The sequence below is a fragment of the Semicossyphus pulcher genome, unplaced genomic scaffold (genome assembly GCF_022749685.1).
Source record: "Semicossyphus pulcher isolate SPU_LCO1_2020_fin unplaced genomic scaffold, fSemPul1.0.p SCAF_18, whole genome shotgun sequence".
NCBI lineage: Eukaryota > Metazoa > Chordata > Actinopteri > Labriformes > Labridae > Semicossyphus > Semicossyphus pulcher.
In genome coordinates, this window is record NW_027211691.1 from 430,721 (window position 1) to 452,052 (window position 21,332).

General features: G+C 45.2%; 1 protein-coding gene and 1 pseudogene across 1 annotated transcript; both read right to left on the bottom strand.

Annotated features, from left to right (window-relative positions):
- Positions 1 to 1,730: 1,730 nt before the first annotated feature.
- Positions 1,731 to 12,040, bottom strand: sh3glb1a (SH3-domain GRB2-like endophilin B1a). Its single transcript, XM_069667468.1, has 9 exons — positions 11,772 to 12,040; positions 11,222 to 11,363; positions 10,263 to 10,391; positions 9,081 to 9,214; positions 6,951 to 7,043; positions 4,662 to 4,751; positions 4,067 to 4,167; positions 3,487 to 3,724; positions 1,731 to 2,647 (listed from the first exon to the last, which is right to left on the bottom strand). Exons 1-9 carry the CDS (start codon positions 11,832 to 11,834, stop codon positions 2,540 to 2,542), a joined length of 1,098 nt encoding a protein of 365 aa, XP_069523569.1. The 5' UTR covers positions 11,835 to 12,040; the 3' UTR covers positions 1,731 to 2,539.
- Positions 12,041 to 13,388: 1,348 nt separating this feature from the next.
- LOC138596070 (crystallin J1B-like) lies at positions 13,389 to 18,947 on the bottom strand (annotated as a pseudogene).
- Positions 18,948 to 21,332: the final 2,385 nt, after the last annotated feature.

Consider the following 21,332-nt stretch of genomic DNA (forward strand, 5'->3'; position numbering starts at 1 on the left):
CATGTCTGTTTGATGTTTAAAGATCCGTCTCGTTCTCTTACCAAATACGATCAACATGTACGCGTTTAGTTTTTCCTGTTACATATAAATCTGTTAGAACAAACCAGAGTTAACCCTTCATGCACTGACTGGACGAGTTTACTGTTTGACTGACGCTCTCACTGCTCTTTACTTTTCAGTAGTTGTAAATAAAAAACATCCCATTTTCTTATTTAACATGTAAACATTGATTTCACAATTATTTGTGTTCATATCTTTAAGTTACATTAGAATAGTTAACACGTTACTCAGCTCAAACCTCAGTAACAAGGACACATTTATTTATTCCTTATTATTAGTTTATTTGACGTTTTTCCCGCTTGTGAGCAGCTAGTGATGCAGTGTGTGTGTGTGTGTGTGTGTGTGTGTGTGTGTGTGGAGTGTGCTTGTGAGCAGCTAGTGATGCAGTGTGTGTGTGTGTGTGTGTGTGTGTGGAGTGTGCTTGTGAGCAGCTAGTGATGCAGTGCGTGTGTGTGTGTGTGTGTGTGTGTGGAGTGTGCTTGTGAGCAGCTAGTGATGCAGTGTGTGTGTGTGTGTGTGTGTGGAGTGTGCTTGTGAGCAGCTAGTGATGCAGTGCGTGTGTGTGTGTGTGTGTGTGGAGTGTGCTTGTGAGCAGCTAGTGATGCAGTGCGTGTGTGTGTGTGTGTGTGTGTGTGTGTGTGTGTGTGGAGTGTGCTTGTGAGCAGCTAGTGATGCAGTGCGTGTGTGTGTGTGTGTGTGTGGTCACTGAGAGCATGTGCAGTGTTGCTGCATTAAGGGGCAGCTGGTTTCATATGAACCTAAAGCTCCTCAGATGTAATCTTACAGTGTTGCACACCTGCGTCACGTTTGTTAAAGGACAGCTGTGAGTCAGTATGATAACAGGTGTTTAAAATGTGAAACAGTCTGAACCCCTCTACACTCATATCTGGCTGCTTCCAGTTCTCCTCAAACAAACGAACAGTTACTCACGTTAAGTGTCAGCCAAGACTTACTGATGTTAACGTGTCTGCCGCGTCATGTCTGTCTTTGCCGTGATCAAAGAAGACGGTGGCGTCTGCATTCGACTTCAGGGATCGTCACGTATAAACTAATACAAGAGGTCCTAACACCGAGCCCTGTGGCACATCAACAGAGCAATCAACAACCAATGAAGACAGGTATCCAGCTGTGGTACACTGTGTTCTCATAGTGAGATGAGACTGCATGCTCATGATTGCATCCCCAGATCATTTCAAATGGGACAGCGTCGGGAGGAGGACAGTGTGAATGACTGTATCGATTGTTTTTTTAGGTCCCAAAAATCCCACCGTCTGATTTTTTAATCTTAATTTACCAAACTGATTAAAATTCAAAGGTTTTAAAATGAGTAACTAAAGAAACATAGTTTTACACCTGGAGTCTCAAACGTCTCTTTTCAAGTAAGAATTTTCTACTTCTGACAGTTTTTGTTTCCACACTTTTCTTAAGTTTTTATATTTTGACAAAAGAGAGCAAAAATAAGTTAAAATCTGCAGCTTTGTGCTTTAAAACGAATTCTTTTGAACAGGTTACACTCGTGTATCTCAGGAGTCTCATCTCTTCAGGTGTGTGAACCAACAGATGAACACACTGATTGTCTGCTCTGCCCTCTAGTGGTCACACCAGGAATCATCATACATCTACAATAAAGAAACATTTAAAATGAAGTCCAAAGACGAGTTATGCTTTCATATTTTAATGCATCATATTGTATATTTATTTTACAACAGTATGCTCATCAGTTACACAGAAAGCAGCCTGAAATAATGAACTTTCGTCTCCCAGAATGTAACAAAACTTGTTTTCCATGAATGAGTTGAAATGCAGGTTCAGGGGGAACCTGATGAGACGTGTTTGTGATGACTGAAAGTAAATATATTTACTTTTTCTCTCCTTAAAATCCAGAGACAATAATCTTTAATACTAATCAATGATGTACCCAGAGATTAAACTGGTGTGTATCTTCTGCTGGTCTCCGACAGCTGCTGATGAATTAAATAGAAATATGAGGCTCAATACTGCTGGAGACGCGAGAGGCACTTTGAGATGTTATAATTCATTATAAACAACCTGAAAACCGTCCGGCTGAATGAAGCTGAGCACAAACGACTGTTAAAAACAGCTGCTGCATCGTAAGATCACGGGTTATAAAACATCAGACTTTAAAAACACGAGTCTGTTGGTCAGAGCGAGGCAGACACACACGCTGTAAACACATCGATCACATCAAAGCTACAGGTTGGGAGATGTTCTGGCACATAAGGCAGATTACATGGCATCAAACACAGAGGCAGAGAACAAGCAGGTTTACAAATGTTCTGCAGGTACACATAAGGTGGGGGGGGCGTCCCCTCAGTCCTCGAGCGTCCTCTTCAGTCTGCTCAAACTGACAAAATAAAACTCGTCCTAAAAGACTGAAGGAGGAGAGATAAGGCCTGTCCCTGCAGCACAATATAAATATGAGATCTCAGCGGGGCACAGGGGGCTTACAGGGGGGGCCTCAGTTAAGCAGCTCCAGGTAAGTGATGGGCACCTTCCCTCTCTGGCTTCCTCTCTCTCCCATCAGCCAGTCTGAGTCCATGCCGGGGACGCTGCTCACTGTGATCACCTGCAGGACGGACGCAGTGTCGGTCAGTTAAAGCCTCGTTTCATATTAAAACACACACGCTTTGGGTTTGACAGTAAAGCTGGGACACGTGACAACATGAGAAATAAATATGAATCATCATCGGTCCTTTGATTAAGCTGCCAGCTGGAAGATAATCTCGGTAACGATGGAGGCATCAGGACATCACATGTTAAACAGGTACTTACTTTGTTAGTCACAATTATAAGAATGCATGTTTTGGTTAATATAATTAAAGGCAGTAAAAAATGATGTGCCTTTCTCCTTCACTGGGCCGGCTGTAGTTCAGTGGTAGAGTGGGTCGTCTCTCAATCAGAAGGTTGGTGGTTCGATCCCTGACTGCTACGGTCACATGTCTAAGTGTCCGTGGACACCGAACCCCACATCAGTGTGTGAGTGTGAGAGCTGCAGACTGACTGCTCTCTTATCGAGCTCTGCAGTGTGACTGATCCGTCACATCAAGTAGAACATGTCCAGAGTTTGTCTCCAGTACAGGAGGACGTCTGATCCTGACGTGATGTGGACATCATGAATCGATCAGCCCGGTTCGTCAGGGAGGTTTAAGAAACAGGCAGCGGATCTGCTGCACACGTCTCTGAGTGTGAGAGTAAGACTGACGCTGTAAGGACGGTTCATTGTTAATCCACCACAGGCCTGTAACACTTCAGAGGTGATGTTGCACTGAACATAGGATGCTGTACAGGAAGTGCTCTGTGACGGGACTTCCTGATTTCTAAATTGAGACCTGGGTTCATATAAACTGGAGAACAGACTGAATAAAGGCAGGACATGAAGGAGCAGAGAGGGATAAAGTTTCTGACCTCGTCAGCCAGCAGGGAGAGCTCGCTGCTGCTGGCCGCGTCGTAGTCGTACAGCACTCGAGCTTTGCGGCTGCCGTTGGAGCTCCTCAGCTCGTTGAATCCTCCTGATGTTCCCGACGAGCTGCTGCGGCCTCCGGACACGCTGGGCAGGGAGGCCGACACCGGGATGGTGGGCACGGAGATGCTGGCTCCGCCCAACACGGACGACTGGTTGTTGTTGGAGAAGGAGGAGGGGAAACTGGAGGAGGGACAGGAGGAGAGAGAGCGCTGAAGCAGAGCGGGTTCAGTCTAATTACTGAGTCATCTCATCAGATTAAGATGACCTCTCTGTGACCTCTCTGTGACCTCTCCACAGAGGGAGTCATTTTCCTCTTCCTGCTGAAAGGTGAAACCTTTACTCAACCCTCCATGAGCCTTTACTGCTCTGATTCTATCAGTCAGAACACAGAACAGCGACTCGTCCTGTACAAACAACATATTAAAACCTCCTGCACGTTCTGCTTGAGACGAGCAGTCGTCTACCTGCTCTGTAAACTACCAGCTGTTTATAACTAGAGGACGAAGCAGACAGGTGTCTCACCTGCCAAGCTGCTTCTGCAGATCCACCATGTACTGGTAACACTGGGCGTAGTACGTCGTCTGAGCCTCCACGAAGTCGTTCAAACAGCGAAGGTGGTGAGCCTGGAAACATACACAGAGAGACGAGAGAGAGAGAGATACAAGGTTTTATGGTTTCTATCACGAGTCTGAGATCATTCTACACATCTTCACCTGAAAGGATCTGACGTTTAAAGGTTTGATTTACTGACATCTTTGTGCACCAAAGCTTCACATGTGGAGCGACAGAAAGCTGCCCGACACACACGGGGCATGCAGTCGGTAACAGTCGCCTCACACCGTCACATCATCTCACGTGTGTTGGTCAGAGTTTAGGGATATGAAGCATTTGAAAAATGACATCACTACTAACAATGTATGCACGGGCAGACTGACTATGTTGCAGAGGTCTGGCAACAGACTCCAAAAGATGCTGTCGTGTTGCATCATGGGAAGTGTAGGATGCAGCATTCTTGGGAGTGTGTCAGGATGTCTTTAAATGCATGTCTTTACGGAGGCGCACTTCTAAACCGTAACAACAGGATGATGGTGTGAGTCGGGCCGTGCCGTCTACATACGTGTGTGCTGCTGACGCCCTCCAGCAGCAGCCTGGTGATCTCTGCCTGACGGTCAAACTCACTCTGGGTCATCCTCAACTCCTGCTCCGCCTGAGGACAAGACAGAGACACTCATCATCATCATCATCTTCTTCATCGTCAGAGAGCCAGTCTGACTTTAATAATTAAATCAAAGTTTATACTGCACATCAACCCACCACCAGTTGGTCCACAAGACGAACTCAGAACTAAAGATGAAGGGATGAAGGGATGAACAATAAGAGTGTGTATGTGACATGACAGAGTTGAGTGTGTGGAGAGCAGGCAGAGGACAGGACATGTGAACATGTGACCTGAGGGGAATGTTTCCCCTTCCTCTCATTCAGATCCGGTGTGTGCGCGGCTGGAACAAAGGCTGCTGCAGACGTGTTTTAAGTTTCATAAACAGGCGGTGGAGCTGAGCGGAGCCGAGACCAGGCTGTCCTCGAACTCAGAGACGACTTTGTCTGCTTCTCCGACTCGTCTTCAAGGTTTCCATGAGGTACCACAGCAGCTGCCGAGCCCACCACCAGGGGGTTGGGGTGTGTGTGTGTGTGTGTGTGTGTGTGTGTGTGTGTGTGTGTGTGTGCGATTCAAAGATGGCCGCTCCAACATTCCACTCACCTCTGTCACTTCCTCCGCTCACATCTGCTGCTTTGTGTTTTAAAAACAGTGACACAGAAGTTAGAGCCACAGCTGCTGCAGCAACCACAGCAACACATCATATACTTACACTGTGTGTGTGTGTGTGTGTGTGTGTGTGTGTGTGTGTGTGTGAGTGAGAGAGACAGACAGACAGAGAGAGAGACAGGCAGCAGGTTGCTTTAGAGTAAATGAATAAAGTCCTGTATGTTTATCGTTGATGGATTCATCGCTTGTCGTTTCTCAGTCGAGCACGGTTCAGCCTGTGAGACGTGCTGCTGCTCTGACAGATGATCGACAGTCTTTTGATGTTTTGGTTGGTTTGATAAAAGAAGAAATCTTAAGCAGTCACACAGACTGAACTCTTAATGACTTAATAACATGCATGGTCTGAGGCCTTTTGTTATCACAGTCAAAAACATTACAGAATATCATCACACAGGAGTTAATATTGCACACATGACAGAACAACGTCAGGCGACGTGCACACTAACTCATATAAACGATCTGCAGTCGAGCTCGTTGTAACATTCACTGTTTAATGATTTGTGTTGAGTGATTCATCTGCATCTTAACACAGACATGACCCGAGCACGCAGCAGCAGGTCAGAACATCTCTGTGCACATGATGGTGTGTAAACAGCAGAGTGGACGCAGCCTCAGCCTCCATAGGATGTGTGTGTGACACTGAGGTTAAAGTAAAGCTGCTGCTGCTGTTCTGCAGCACAAACTAACGTTTAGCCCTCCTGTATTTAGCCAACAGTCTGCTCTCCATGTTTGTTTGTGCAGATTAACCTCAGCCTGTCGATAAGCTGCCGTGGGGCCTCAGAGATATGTCCGGTCCCTGAACAAACCAGGGGGGTCACTGGTGTTTGAAGACGACAGAAGAAAGATGATGAAATAAACGATAATAGAAATTAAGTTCAGGTTTTTTTAACTCCTGATTTTGTGAAAACATCAAAGACACAACTTTACTGTAAATAGCCTGAGGACTGCAGAGAGGACAGACGTGACATCTACTCATCTTATACCTGCAAACACATGAAACTCCACCTGTAGGTGTTGTTGTGAGTAGACATGTGAACAGATAACAATGAATCAAACCTGCAGGTCAGCATGAGTCAGAATACTAAAGACATCAATAACACTGATGTTTGTATCACTGTTGGTTTCATGCGTCTTCAGTTCTCTCCTGTTTGTCCTGAGGTCTTACACACACTGGATGTTCTCAGTTATTTTCCTCTGTTACTTCTTAATACAAACAGCTGTTCTAAGCGTGGAGCCTGAAACCAGAAGAGGAAGAAAACTGATCCAGATGTCAAAGTAAAATAAAGCCACCACAGCAAGAGAAGAAGTTTCCAGAAAAGGGAAGTGTAAACTTCCCACAGCGGCTCGTCATGTGACTGTGAGCGAGTCGCAGCAGATAAACGGTCAGCTTCACGTTGTGTAACTGTGTGTCAGTCATGGTGTGACGGAGGGACGAGAGGAAACGCCCTGACAGCCTGACAGGAAGGTAGCATGATTTCAGAGACAGACACTGTCGATTAATCAGCATTAATGTGACCCAGTGACACACACACACATTAAAACAACATATGAATGTGTGTGTGTGTGCGTGTGCCTACTTACTGCAGCTCGAGCATCAGTCATCCTCGCTTTCTTTAGCCGAGTTTTGGCTGCATCCAGATCCAAACGTTTGACCTGCAGCAGCTTCCGTTCTTTCTGAACACAGACACAGAAAACACTCAGAAGTCAGCCGATGGAGGACAACCTGAGAAGTTTGGATTCTGAGCATCAGGTGATCAACATGCAGGAGGTCAGGAGGTCAGGAGGTCAGGAGGAGTAACAACTGTTTAATGCTGCACTTCAGATTCTGTGGGAAAAATGTGAAATCGTTTTTTTCTTACAATAAGAACGTGTGACGTGAACTTCTTTATCTCACCGCGTCCCTGTTTCTGTCTCTTCTTCTTCTCTTCTTAATGTGGGACATTTTCACCTACTGAATGCACGTGTAGCTGTAGCTGATGTCCTGTAACAGCTCTGCAACTATCAGCTGGAGAAGAGCTCTTATTGTGAAGGAGCAACAGGAAGTTCTATTAATGCTTTGACTAAACTTAGCTGAACCTTCAAATGAGACGGAGATCCATCAAAGTAAAATGAAGTGATGATAAAGGAGCTCATTCTGCTGAACGATGTGATTCTCTGTCACCCTCTCATGCCACTGACGCAATGATGATATAAGAGAAAATATATGCAAGCACACCTGTTCAAGAACTAATGAACTTTTAATTCCTAAGAATATTCAGACATAACAATGTTAAAAACGTTAAAATAACTTAATAGCAGTTTCTTTCTGTTCAGTTGGCTCAGGTGCTTAAACCGAGTAATAATCTCTATTTACAGATTCTACATAGAAATGTAGAATCTGTAGGCAGGAACGTGTTCTGTTTGAACTACGCTTGTAGACCAAGTAATATCGACCAATCACGTATCAGCAGGCTGCGGCATATGCAGCAAAAACAGTCCAAGAGGAGAGCAAAAGCAGGTGGAACGTAATCCTCCGTAATGACATCACAGCTCCCATCAGCGTCATGTGACAGCGATCTTTAGCGTCTTATTAATCTCTATAAGCAGACATCTGCATGCTAACAGCTAACAGCTAACAATCTGCTCTAGATCTAAAATTTTAAGTCGAGGTGAAACGAAAAACGTCACTTTAATCCTTTTAGATCTCATCACACGGTAACATTGTGCATCTGTTTGACAATATAGGCCAAAAAAATACAGAAAATCCATTTCTTCGTATTCTTATATCAAAATCTGATCATTTTTTCTTCTGGTAAAACTACATTTCATGCGTGCTTATGTAAGTTAGGACCAAACAATTTCAACCAATCAATCTGCAACATTCAGCCGCAGAGCACCAAGAGCGCTCGGTCAGTTAGCTAGCTACTGCGCTGTGGAGAACGTCTGTCTACGCCCACTTCTCAACGATCCAATCAAATCCCTCTCATGATATGTCCCGCCTGCACGTCCTGTTTCACACAGAAATACGTCACGATACGGAAGCTAGATACTCTCGAGATGCCGTTTCAGCTCGACTTTAACTCGAGAATAATTCCCTGACGCTGTGTCACGAAAGCCAACATTCAGACTTCCCGACTTCGTAATAACGAGTGAATCACAAGAGAACGGTTTCTCTGTCTGTAACGATGCAGCATGCGGAAAAGAAGTCTTTACTGGAAGTCGATTATCGCTTACCGCCCGGCATGTTCGCTGGTGTGCCCAGAGGCTGTATCGTCTCAGACTGTAGCCGATGGGATCAGAGACTGACTGAGTAATAGAGATGGTTGGGAGAACTCACTACTGTTTATTCTGGCATCATGTTGGCTAAGCCTTCAGGGACTTCCCATGTAACACAACAGGCAATATGTCTGTATGTCTGCCCTTATAATGTGCGATAAGTCAATAACATGATTATCATGACAGGTGCAGAGATGACCTTTAAGCCCTGCAGGTAACCCTTTGAAGGACCTTCCATCGTGGTTTTTATTTAATCTAGCATTAAATATCTTTATACAAACTTAACTTGGACTGAGGTCAAAGGTCAAAATTATTTCTGATATCAAGGCTGTAAAATGATAGTGACGGTCTTCACTCATGTTCACTCTCCACACACAGAGAGTCAGCTCCAGATATAAGGTCAAAGGTCAGTGACAAAGTGAAAGAGAAAGTGACTGAAGCAGCGGACCAACTCACCAGGATGGTTTTGAAGTCTCCTTCTAGAAAGTTCCTGAAAGGTGTGAGGAAGTTGATGGCAGCACTTTGGATTAACTCTCGCTCCGCCCCCCCGATCTGCTTCTCCGTCTCCCCACATTTAATCAGAGCGTTTCCTGTGAACGGCACAAACAGATTCACTACAACCCGTGACAGGAGACTGAAACTTTCTCACAGTTCTAAGATCAGTTAGGAGGCTCCGCCCCTTTCTTTGTTTTGCACTGTAAGAACTGGGAACCATCAGATGTCTTCAGAGTAGCTTCTCTCACAGCACCAACGAAGCCTCGAGTGACTTCATGTACTGTGATTCATGCAGACGTTAAGTGCACGGTGGTTGTTTGAGCAGACGAGCTAGAGCAGAGTGGGCAGCAGCCATCTTTAAAAACAAAACACCTCTAAAGCCCAGAGGAGCCAGTGTGACGTGGAGGTGAAACTGTGTAACTACAACTCTCAGGTCAGTCACAGGATGCAAACACTAAAGCTGTGAAACTCACAAACTGCTGAATGCAGAGTTATTTTCTACCCAAGAAGCCTCAGATCCTCCGAGGCTGGAAGTGAGGGTTAAAGGAGATGCTGGTGAGCATGCTCTGTGGACCCCACCGTGCAGAGCAATCTGAAAGCTGCTCAACCTCTGATGAAGTCATAGAGTTTGACTCAGTCAGCTGGATCTACCACAGGAATGAATGTGACTCGGCCTCCAATGCTGTAACCAGATCACTTTATAGATCCAGGCTGTGATCAGGAGTTTCACAACACTGACCAACACACAGAGAAATAAACCAACAGTGCAGTCTGAATGTCTGTTATCATCATGAACCCACCACACGCCGTCCTCCATCTTTGTTGTTGTTGTTGTATGTGGTTACACACAACCACGGGACAGCTTATGCCACACACATGTTCCTAAAGGCGGTGTTAATGCAAACAGAACAAATCTTAAGGTATGAAGTTCTCGGAGGAGCAGCAAAGATTTAATGTTCCTGAAAACACCATATGTTACATCAGAATCAGTCATAACTCAAAGGGACGTTGGAGGAAGGACTGTGTCCGATGATCTGATACATAAACTGAACAAGGAGCCAGAGGGAAAGTTAACTGGTGTCCAGCAGGTGTTGAATGTTCCTTTAAGGTGTCAGTATATCAGAGAGCTCAGACGCCGCTCACCGTACGCTGTTCCAGGACCAAACTCATTCCCTGATTCGATCATGGACTGTCCCAGCAGCTCGTGGTTGTTCATCCGCGTGGGGGCTTTTTTCTCCAGCTTCTCGTACACAAACTCTTCTAGCCGGACATCTGCAGATTAATGCAACAAGAAAACTCAATTACACAGTCATAAGACATCAGGGATGGAGCCCAACATTTAGGGCGGACATTTGTTAAGTAGAAGCTTTTATAACACAGTAAGAGAATAAACGACTCCTCGGACTTGATTTAATTTGTTTCATGTTCATCACATGACTGAAAATCACAGGCAGCATATCTGTGGCATGTTAGACATGAAGTAGAACAAATCCAGTTTACCGTATCCAACACTGTGAGCAGCAGCTGTGTGTGTGTGTGTGTGTGTGTGTGTGTGTGTGTGTGTGTGTGTGTGTGTGTGTTTGTTGTGTTACAGCAGTTTGGCATCATGGTGTGAGCTGAGACACAGCTGAGCTTACAGACTTCACAGACTGACGAGTGTCCAACAACAACTCTGAGATTTATGTTCAGCCCTTCTTATGAAGCGAACATGTCGCCTGAAGTCTCTGAGCTGATAACACACAAGAAATCTGATTTCATTATAATGAATTAATTATTTTTTTATTCTATTGTAATTCATATTTACCCTTTCTAAACAGACCGTCCCAGCATAAGTATTTCACACGAGTGTACTTGTATAACTGGAGTGACAATAAACATCTTGAAAATCTAGAAATCTGTTATAACCTTAAAAAGCATTGATAAGTGAAGTCAGGTGAGCGGCATTAAGTTGACAGACTTTTACGTGGGGTTTGGCTCAAACACAGGGTGGGTACATGTCCTGAAAAGGGTCCAGAATGAGTCAGCATTGATACAGTATCACTACATAATTAATTGTGACACTATGGAGTAATAATATATTATGGTCAGATGTGTTGTCTTACTTGGGTTGGGCTGTAGTAACACCTCTGTCTGCTTCATGATCCTCTCCGTCCATTGCTTCGTGTTCTCAGCTCTCACCAGGAGGTTTTCCAGATGAGCATCCAGCTCCGTCTTCTCAGCCTGACCCAGTTTCTCTTCTGTGAACTGTAAAAGAAGCAAATATTAACAATAATGATGACATAACATATTGCCCGGACAGTTAAGGAGTATAAAGAGGACTAAATTAGCTGATGTGTCATCAAAGGCGTGTTTGATGCAAGGTGTCAACTAACGCTAGCAAACTGGGCGGACTAAGCTAGCTTTCAAATAAGCTTTGATGCTTATACTGAACACGTATAAAACGTAAAGGGCTTTTTTAGAGATTTAGGCGTATCGTTTTTTGTTTATAGCTAATAATGAGAAAGCTAACTTTCCAGGATATGGAATTTTCTCTCTGACGCTACTTAGCAGCTAATGCTACAAAATAACAAGCAGTGTCTGTTTAGCAGGCGAGCTAACGGCTAACGTCTATTAGCAACAACTTCCACAAACTCGCTGAACGGTCAGACTTACTTGCACCGCGCGGCTCAGGAAAGTACCGGCGTCTGCGGCTAACCGCTTCACGTTAAAGTCCATGGCACAGTGGGGGAGATGAACACGTTACTACACAGCTAGCTCGGCTCACAGTCAAACTGCCATCACTACAGAAAATGTCATTGAAGCAACTTTTTTTCTGGGAGTTCCACCCAGCTGTTGATCCTGCCAAAGATCGTATACACAGACAAGAGCTATCACATCTCCACTCGATTCACAACGGACAGCTGCTGCGCATGCGCATACTAACAACGATAGGAAAGTATGTTTACAAAGACAAACGTTTTAAACTGAATCTCCCTCTCTGTTGACTGTCCTGCTGGTTTACACCCTGGGTTTGTAAGAAAGAGCTTCATCTGCACCATGTAAAGCACGCCATGCAATCATTTACAGTTCTATGTTGGTGTCGAGCTTTTGTCCCAAACTTTTTCAAGTCAAGGAGCCCTGAACTGAAATAAAAGCAGTTCCCGATCTGAGAGGATTTTGCTTTATAATGTTTTATTATAGCAGGTGTACGGGGAACCAGCACAGAATGTTTCGTAGCATGTAGGGCAGCATTAGTGGAGTTTATTTCTTAATGTAAAGAGCAACCAAAATGTGGAAATATCCACCAAGGCCCAGGAATGGTCAGAGTAAGTACCAACAATCCTTCTATTGCCTATACACTGTCCTTAGAGGGAGGGGTATAAGGTGTTATATATCCAGGTGTAAAGAACAGTGTGCTGCTGGCTGTGTGAGATTGACCCTTTCTTCTAATAAATGTGAACTTCTTTCTCCTGCAATAAATTCTATCTGGCTTCACGCACATGCTGATGAGTGCTGACAAAATGAGGATAATATTCCTGCATCATAATATCTTATGTAAGCGTCTCTTCTTTCCTAGAGAACATCTGAAGAACTGGACTTTGGCAGATTTTGAGAAAACAAAAACAGGTCTGGATGTAATTATGGCGGACAGACGCTGCTACCTGCTGCGTGGGAGGAAGTCAGGAAGAGAGAGGAGTCACACAGCTTCCCCTCTGAAGGCTAACGCCGGCTGCAGCTACAGACAGTTAAAAGACAGCTCCTGTCTTCATCCACACATTTGTTCTCGTGTTGGCCACACGATGATAAAACTGGATTTATTCCCTTCACACACACATACAGTAGTGTCTTATATCTCTGCCAGGACGACATGTAAAACCAGTGTACATCTAGGTTTACAGCGTTCACCTTGAAATGATTTAAACAAGCTCAAACTATTTATCATTTGTCAACAAGTTTAAGCTGTAAAACAGAGAGCGGCCTGCAGCAGCAGCCCACACGCTGCATTCTTTAAAACCACACTATGTCAAAGATATTAAGTCTCTGGCTTCACTTTCTGCTTGGCTCACTCTCAGAATTGTTGGGGCGGCTGCTTTAAACACGTGAATATAAAAGTCAGCACTTTTAGGAGGACGGAGGAGCTGCTCGGAGGGAGGAGGAGGTTTCAGTCTGTGCGTCTATCTGCTCTTTCTCTTCCTAAAGAATGAAGAGGAAGCAGAAGCTCATGCAGCAGAGTGACTTTCATGTTTCCTGAGATTAAGAAACATAAACTGTGTAAAAAAAACCCAGACATTTTGGAGCCATGAGAGTTTTTATTTGACTTCATGTCCTCCGCAACATGAATCCTTGACTTTCTGTGTCTCACGCGACGCAGCTTTGACAGAACAAAAGGATTCGAGCTTCATTCATGAGACTTGAGAATGAGACTGTCATGTGCTGTCATGTCAAAGTGCATCTGCAGCCAGAGCACGTCTTCTATAAATAGCTTTACTCTATGAATACTTGATCAAACATCATATTCAGGTCAGAATAAAAGCTGAACTATGGTTTCTGACTTTTCTGGATCAGGTTTTCAGCGAGCTCCAGCAGCTGAGGAAATCTGAACGTCCTGTTCGTCCACGACTCCGGGATTCCCCGCAGGCCGCTCTGAAAACACAAAGTCAAGATGATGAGCTGGAAGCACGTTTACAACAACATGCAGAGTATTTAACCTTTCAGAGCAGGAGGTCACTCTGTGTTCAGATACTGATTAGACACATACAGGAACTACAGGTGAACGTGAGACAGGAAAGGAGTCTCATTCAGGGGAGACTTAGAACGAACTTAGTACTCTTTAAGTGATCCAGTGGACAGTGAACGATGTCCTTTAAACACAGCTACGTAAACAGAGGTTCTACTTTGTGTAGCACTTTAATACACTGTAACACCATGATGACAGTGAAGAGGGGGTGCACTGTGCACTACAAACATTCACTGTGAAACTGAAATGTTTCATTTAATAATTATAGCTATAAGAAGTCATCCTTCATCCTTCTGAGGCTGTCCCTCTCAAAAACACGTGTTTACCTTCTCTGTCTTCTTCCCCCTGAACTCAAAGCACCCAATACATATACTACTGACAGCCTGTATGCACTAAATAACAAATAACACTGCAGTGACTCGCAGACTGATAAAAAAGTTTCCACCGATCAGTGTTTAGGAAGAAAAACGAGTGTTAAACTGTTTCTGATTGCAGCCTGCTGATTTTCTCATATACAAAATTCTAATGATGAACAAATGATTCTTTAATATCCCTGAGAGCAGTATTCCTGCAGTATTCCTGCAGTATTCCTGCAGTATCCCGCAGTATCCTGCAGTATACCTGAGCTCCGAAGCAGGCTCCTATGAAGGAGGCTCGGCTGGCGGTGCATCCCCCGCAGCGCATCGTGTCCCTGACGGCCTCATCCAGCTGGTTCAGCGTCAGGACGGCATGCAGCGCTCCCTGGAACGCACCGGGCAGAGCTGCAGGAGACACAGAGACAGATTGAGACAAGTGAATCGATGGGTTTAAATCTCAGCGTATGATTCACTTAGTATGATTTGATTTGCTTTAACAATCAGATTAATTCACAGTTAGAGCAGGCCATGAACAGATCTGAGGAGCACGTTAAGCATCTCAAGCTTTCAGCCCGTTAAACCTGAGACGCTCCGCTCAGCAGGAAGTGGAAATGAGAGGGAAGGAGGAGGGAGGCCATTAGTCGGGAGATCAAAGACTGAGCATCCTCTACAGGACGGGGAGGGCACGTGAAACATGCCGAGTGAACAGACCTGGAGCCCACTGCTCCAGAGCGACTCACCTCAGGTGTTAGTGAACACAGCAGGGATCAGCTGAGGGCTGCTCTTTGTCAGGTTCTCCTTCACCTGGTGGATGTGAGCTGCAGCAGGGACACAGGAAGACAGAGGGACCGTTAGAGCACAAACTCACTCTATGTGTGGGATCCATCTTTGGTGCCATATTATGTTGTGATTTTGAGGTCTGGATTTCCCGTCACTCCTGTTTCTGTTCTGTTTTTGTCTCCCTCCTGCTCTGCTCGTTTTGAGGAAGGAAAAGAGAAAAATAAAACAGTTCCTTCTTTACTTCTGCAAATCCTCCAACTGAAACATCAAGAAGAACAGATTTCAGACCAAGCCCCTCTTGGTGGAACGCTGTGAAGGCAGCACGAAGGCAGATTACAGCAACTTTGTGCTCGCAGATATGACACCACAATAAATAAGAGTCACATGTATTCACCTTTTAGTTAGATCATCACACTGACACCGATCTCTTTAAACATGGAGTCAGCTTCACCGGATCATTCTTCGGACTTCTCATTGTGATGAAAGTTAGCGAAAACATTCTGGAAATAAAATCTTAATTCTCCTGAGGAGAGTTTTCTGTTCCCCCTGCTTCCAGTCTTTATGCTAAGCTAAGCTAAGCAACTCCCAGGCTGGACAGAATCAGCCTGATGCAACACAGACAGGCAGACACCTGGCAGAGTCACCACCGTCTCAAACGTACAGTAACTGTGGTGTTTAAAGGTCAACAGTTCAACACGTCTCCTCTCCTCATCGTCAGCCAGCATCCCTTCTCGCCGCTCTGTCGCTCAGCGCGGTGAGACGGCGGTTTTCACGTTAACCAACATGTTAAATCTTCACAGTAATGAAGCCTTAAAGCCGTGTGTCCTCACCGATGACAGCTCGGTCCAGCTCCTGGGGGTTCTGCCTTTTTGGGTCGTTCAGCTGAGCCAGAACTTTATCCAGAGCGTCCGGATCAGCACCGTTCAGGATGAAATGCTCCAGAAACCTACACAGACAAACATTAAATATTTCTCTTCACTCCCTCTGAATGACTTCATGACCTGTGATTGACCGAAGAGTCCACCTCGCAGCAGCCAGCGTCACAGCCACACACATGTCGTTGTTCTGGGTCACTCTGACGGCTTTCTCTACTTTCTCCAACATGTCAGGTCGGCCTGCAAACATGGCCACCACCGGGGCCAGCTTAGTGACTCCGTCCATCTGACAGTCCACATCACAGCCTGCACACAGAGGGAGAGAGGTCAAACAGTCTGACCCAGCCTAGGGAGGTCGTAATGCTCTCTGTGGTCTTTACCTGTTTCTTCTTTGCCTGCGTCCACGTTTCTGATGAAAGCTTTCAGGCTCCCGTTTCTCCACGGGCCGCCGATGGGGAGGACGGCTTTAGGGCCTGATAGATATAAACCTCATTATTTCACAGCCTCGTCCTCATTAATAAAGAATAATTATGATGTCGATAGAATCAGAGACGCCTGAGGGACAGAAACAATCATCTCTTCCTGCAGTGTTTGTGCAGGTGGAGCTGCTCGGTCTCATAAAGACATAAAGACGTGTGCAGTCTATGTCACCCTGAGGTGCTCTGTTCAGGTGATTTACAGCAGCTCTGTGTGTTCATCACATCCACACCAGAACAGGAAGTCACAAAGAGGGCCTCTCCCTCAGCAGGTAGGAAACATGACGTTCAGTGATTCTATCAGACAGACACAGGCGCTCTCTCATCCTGCTGGTTTATGATTGATGGACATCATAATAAAGATATGACCTGTTGGTGTTTTATTAAAGATATTAAAGCTGATCAGTGAGGTACAGACCTCCTTTCTTCCTGTACGGGTCGTTGATAGGCAGCTCGTACACGGTTCCCGGGCCAAAGAACTTGTAGGTACGTTTGGTCAAGTCCTCCACATCCACATCTGTAAACACACCACAGTAACAAAATCACCATGTTGATCGCTCGTGGTCTTTGATGAGGGTGTCAGTGATTAAACCACGCTCCTGTCTCCTTGTTGGCAGACACATGGTTGTTTTTGTTACCTCCACACTGGCTCAGAGACTCGAGCAGGACGAACGCCTGGTCTCCGTAACACGTCTGCTCGCCCGTCGTCCTGAGGTAGAAAGGATTCGCCGACTGAGGACGAAACTCAGGACACGGCTCCAGATCAGAGAGGACCTCTTTGAGCCGCTCAGGGTTATAGATCCAGTGCATGGGCTGGGCTGAGAGGGTGGGACACACACACACACACACACACACACACACACACACACACACAGGAAAGAGGGAGAAAAACAGTGGAACATTCAGTAGATTTGTTTTTGTGTGTGACATGAGCCACTATATAAACAGTGTGTTGATAGCTGACAGGATGGAAAGGAAAGTAAACGTGAGTTACACCGGAGAGCAAGAACTCTGAATCTAAACACGAGTTTGAAAACAGTTAAAGGTGTGTTGAGTTTTATTCCATGTAAATCTCTTCAAACAGGACATTATTCACTTTGTATTGCTGGTGTGTGAACGGATTCTAACTCAACTTATAAAATAAGACTTCCCGTCTTTCTTTGTCGTCTACAGTCTGATTCCTGATTTCTATGTTAAAGACTCACGATGGTTTTTATGGTCAGATATAACACTGACATCTACGTGCACTCCTGATGGCCTCTCCTCTCTTCAGCAGTGAGCAAAGCTGAAAATGGAGTCCACTTATGTAAACAAGCGACAGACACCCACCACAACAAAGAGTCCAACACAAAGCACAGAGAGTTTGAGCTAGTGAAGCCGTTATTACATTCATGGATGGACTTTCTAGTGGGTTTGCTAACGTTAGCTTTGACACTAATGAAGACAAATTGCTAACTAGCTAACTAGCTAGCTAATCCTGTTTTGAGTGGATAAAGTCAGATTATTGATCCAGACTCCTGGAGCTAGCTTGATGTTTACAAATGTTCTTATCAGCTAACGTTAGGAAGCAAACTACAGTGATCCATGCAGAACAGCTAAGTAAGAGCTAGCTGGCTAACTATAGCTTGCCTGCTGGTTAGTGTTACTATATGATATGTTACTTGGCGAGTTTGCTGACTTCAGCAGCTAACATGATCAATGATGTTTGATGACAAACTCTGGAGGGCCAACAATAAATGATGTGTAGTGAAAGTCAGAGCTGTATGTGATGACGGTGGATTCATGTTTAAAATGAACAGTTGGACGATCAGCTGACGAAGCAGGCGTGACTTACACAAGTTAAAGGAACCTCCCTGTACCTATCAGCATGTTCAGATGTTGCTGATGGACACTGATAAAGCTTCTGTGCAGCTCTGTTTGAAACCTCATGTGTTAGCATGTAGCATAGCATTACTGACTCTAGACGGGTGGTGAATAGTGGAACCGTGACATGTTTGAATCAGACCGTATGAACCTGTTAATGAAACGATCAGCAGAAGGCCTGACGGAGTAAACTGCAGGAAGCAGAGTGAGTGTGTTTGTCTCAGTTTGTGCTCAGCCTGATCATCACAGAGTTTATCTCACCTGCTGCATCTGCCACTGCTGCCCCGATAACAGCCCCAACGGCTCTGTCTGCCACAGTCAGGGACATCTGCTCCCATTGCACACAGAACAACAAGAAATACAGTCACAGTGAATATGACCTTTACATGACTGTAATCTAACGCACAATACAACCAGGTATGTTCTTTATATCCAGTGAGTTAAACATTTGTACAGTTCAATATATGAATACAACATTCAGAGTGTGCAGATGTTCCTTTTGTGTTGTTGTGGTCTCTATTTATTTGAATGTAAAAACACACGTTAGCTGAAACTACACATTAGATAACAGAACGTGTGTGAGAGCGATTATTGTCCTGCATTAATGAACCTCACAGCGGACACGCTGTCTGACACTCTGCTGTTTGGAATATTAACCTGTTTATCTGTATCTCTAAAGAACAGCGTGCATCGTAATGAAATACTGAATTAATAAGAAACAGTTTATTCTCACCCCAGAGCCTCTTCACTGTCACTCAGACAGACACTCACTGGAAGTGAGGCTACATGCTGTCTTATGTCAGTCCGGTGTGGAGGGGAGGGGACCGTCAGCACAGTGATAAGAGCAGGCCAATGAGATGGAGGGAGAGCCCTGCACTACAGTTACTGACAGTCCAATAATAAGGTTGTGTATATGAGCGGCAATAAGAATGAATCTAACATTCACAGCCATGCGAGCAGCTCTGTAAGGCTGTATGGGCGGCTGTGGCTCAGTGGTAGAGTGGGTCGTCTCTCAATCAGAAGGTTGGTGGCTCGATCCCTCACTGCTACAGTCACATGACACTGAACCACACATTGAGCCCAAAGGTAAGACTGTGTATGTGCTTAGATCTGATTGGAGATCGGCACGAGGCCTCTGCCATCAGTGTGTGAATGAGTGAATATGACATGTAGTGTAGACTAGAAAACTGTACATAAGTACCATTTACCATTTAAAGGTACATATAAGTATGCTAACATGCTAAAACTGACAAAGCTAATACTCTTTAGGAAGAAGGTCAGGCGATCATTAAAATCATGAGACACATGAAAGTACGTCTGCCATCTGTCAGAAGATTTTAAGTTGCTTCACTGAGTGACAGAAAGAAAGCCTGACCTGCTGTTGGCTGGTGATCAAAATCATTCCTCTGGGGAACATGAGCATCTGCAACATTTCATGACTATCCATCAAATTAGAGAAAACTGAAGCTGCTGAAAGTAAAGAAAACAAACTCTCAGCTTCAGGGTTCTCTTGTGTTTTATCTTTACTGACTGAACAGTTTAAATGCTTCAGTAAAGCTGCTCACAGTTCTGCTCTGCTGGATGCTTCAGACACTGAGGGTCACTCTCCTCTCCTGCCGGGCCTGAAACATCAGCCATACGGAGAGTGTGTGTGTGTGTGTGTGTGTGTGTGTGTGTGTGTCTGTATTTAAACTTCTACTTCTTTAAAGGTCAAACATTTCATTTAGCCGTATATTTCCACCTGATGAAGACGAGAGCAAAAGAAACAGCGCTCCGAGTCTCTCTGTGATTTTCATCATGCTATCTGTCTGCATCTCTTCCACTCCATCGCCTCCGTCCTCACAGCTGATCCCTGCTCTGTTCCAGCTCTGATGAAACCCTGCACGGCCTGGCCCGCCTCCACTTATCCCCGGCCTCTCACGGGTTTCCCAGGCCAGCGATCCATCGATTTCTCTGCTGGCCTCCTAAACCAGCAAAATGGAGCGCGAGGGACGAGCAGACAGTCGATAACACACAGTGAATAAAAGCTGCCATGATGCCTTCAGTGTCAGCTCTGTGCTGTGTTTGTGGACCACAGTGAAGGTATGTCTGGGTGTTTACACTTCCGGTGTGTGCCTTTAAATCTGCTCAAGACCTAACTACTGAACGCCTTCTAAAAGGGGGATGAATGGAGGATGTTTCATGAAGTTTATAAGTGTGTTAAGTCACAGGTACATAAATCTTCATGCAGCTAATCAGCAGGATATGTAGAGCATGTCTGTGTCCTGCATGGAGCTGACATGCCCTTCACAGAGGGGATAAAAGAGCTGCACAAATAGATCAGACTCTGTCACCGGATCAAGTGACACAATGAGCAGAATGAGCCGGGCGAAGCTCGCTGAATCACAGCCCGGCAGAGTTACAAGGAGATATTGACGGAGTGCGGACAATGTGGCAGGGAGCGGATGTTCGGGGGGGAGCAGAGATTTGGGGGCTTTGATCACGGAGCAGGCGGATGTGATGCTGTTAGCTGAGGCCAAAACGTGCAGGGTAACAGTCTGTGACAAGGAGAGATGTCGGTGTGGCTGCAGCTCACTGGGTCTCAGCCTGCACTGTAAAACTTGGATCTCCATAGACTGTATATAAGAAGTGTTTACACATCGTCTTTATTTTGATTGACAGGTCATCATGGCAGCATCTTGTCAATCACAGGTAGCCCCGCCCTAACCTCTCCCCTCTTCCTGGTCTGTGTGACTCTCAATGGGAGCATCAGTGACTAAATGAACATCATGCTGTGTTGAAGAAGAAACTAGAGACTGAGACCATAAAGTCATGAGGAACATGTTTACTGAGGGAATACATCAGGAGAGGAGGAGGAGCATGTTCTCATAGACTTCTATAGGATCAACCAGTGGAGTGCCCCTCTGCTGGACATTAGAGAGAATGCAGGTTTAAGACAGTCTGCTTTGCGTGTTCACACAGAGGCTCCGCCCACTTCTTTTAAACAGTCTGTGTATCTGCCCTTCATGTGCTGCCCTTCTTTTTGGGGCCTTGGTCAAACAGCATCCGACAACTCGAGAACAGTTCTAACAGGGACACGGATCATGCTAACACACGGACATGAGCACAAGTTTAAACCTTTCAGCCGTTGGGCCAATCCAAGGGTT

Coding starts and splice junctions, on each gene's coding strand:
- sh3glb1a (XM_069667468.1), bottom strand. CDS start 11,834: ATGGACTTTAACGTGAAGCGGTTAGCCGCAGACGCCGGTACTTTCCTG. Junction 9,215..10,262: donor TGGTCCTGGAACAGCGTACG/GTGAGCGGCGTC, acceptor TGCCGTTCACAG/GAAACGCTCTGATTAAATGT. Junction 2,648..3,486: donor TCTCCCTGCTGGCTGACGAG/GTCAGAAACTTT, acceptor TCCGTCCTGCAG/GTGATCACAGTGAGCAGCGT.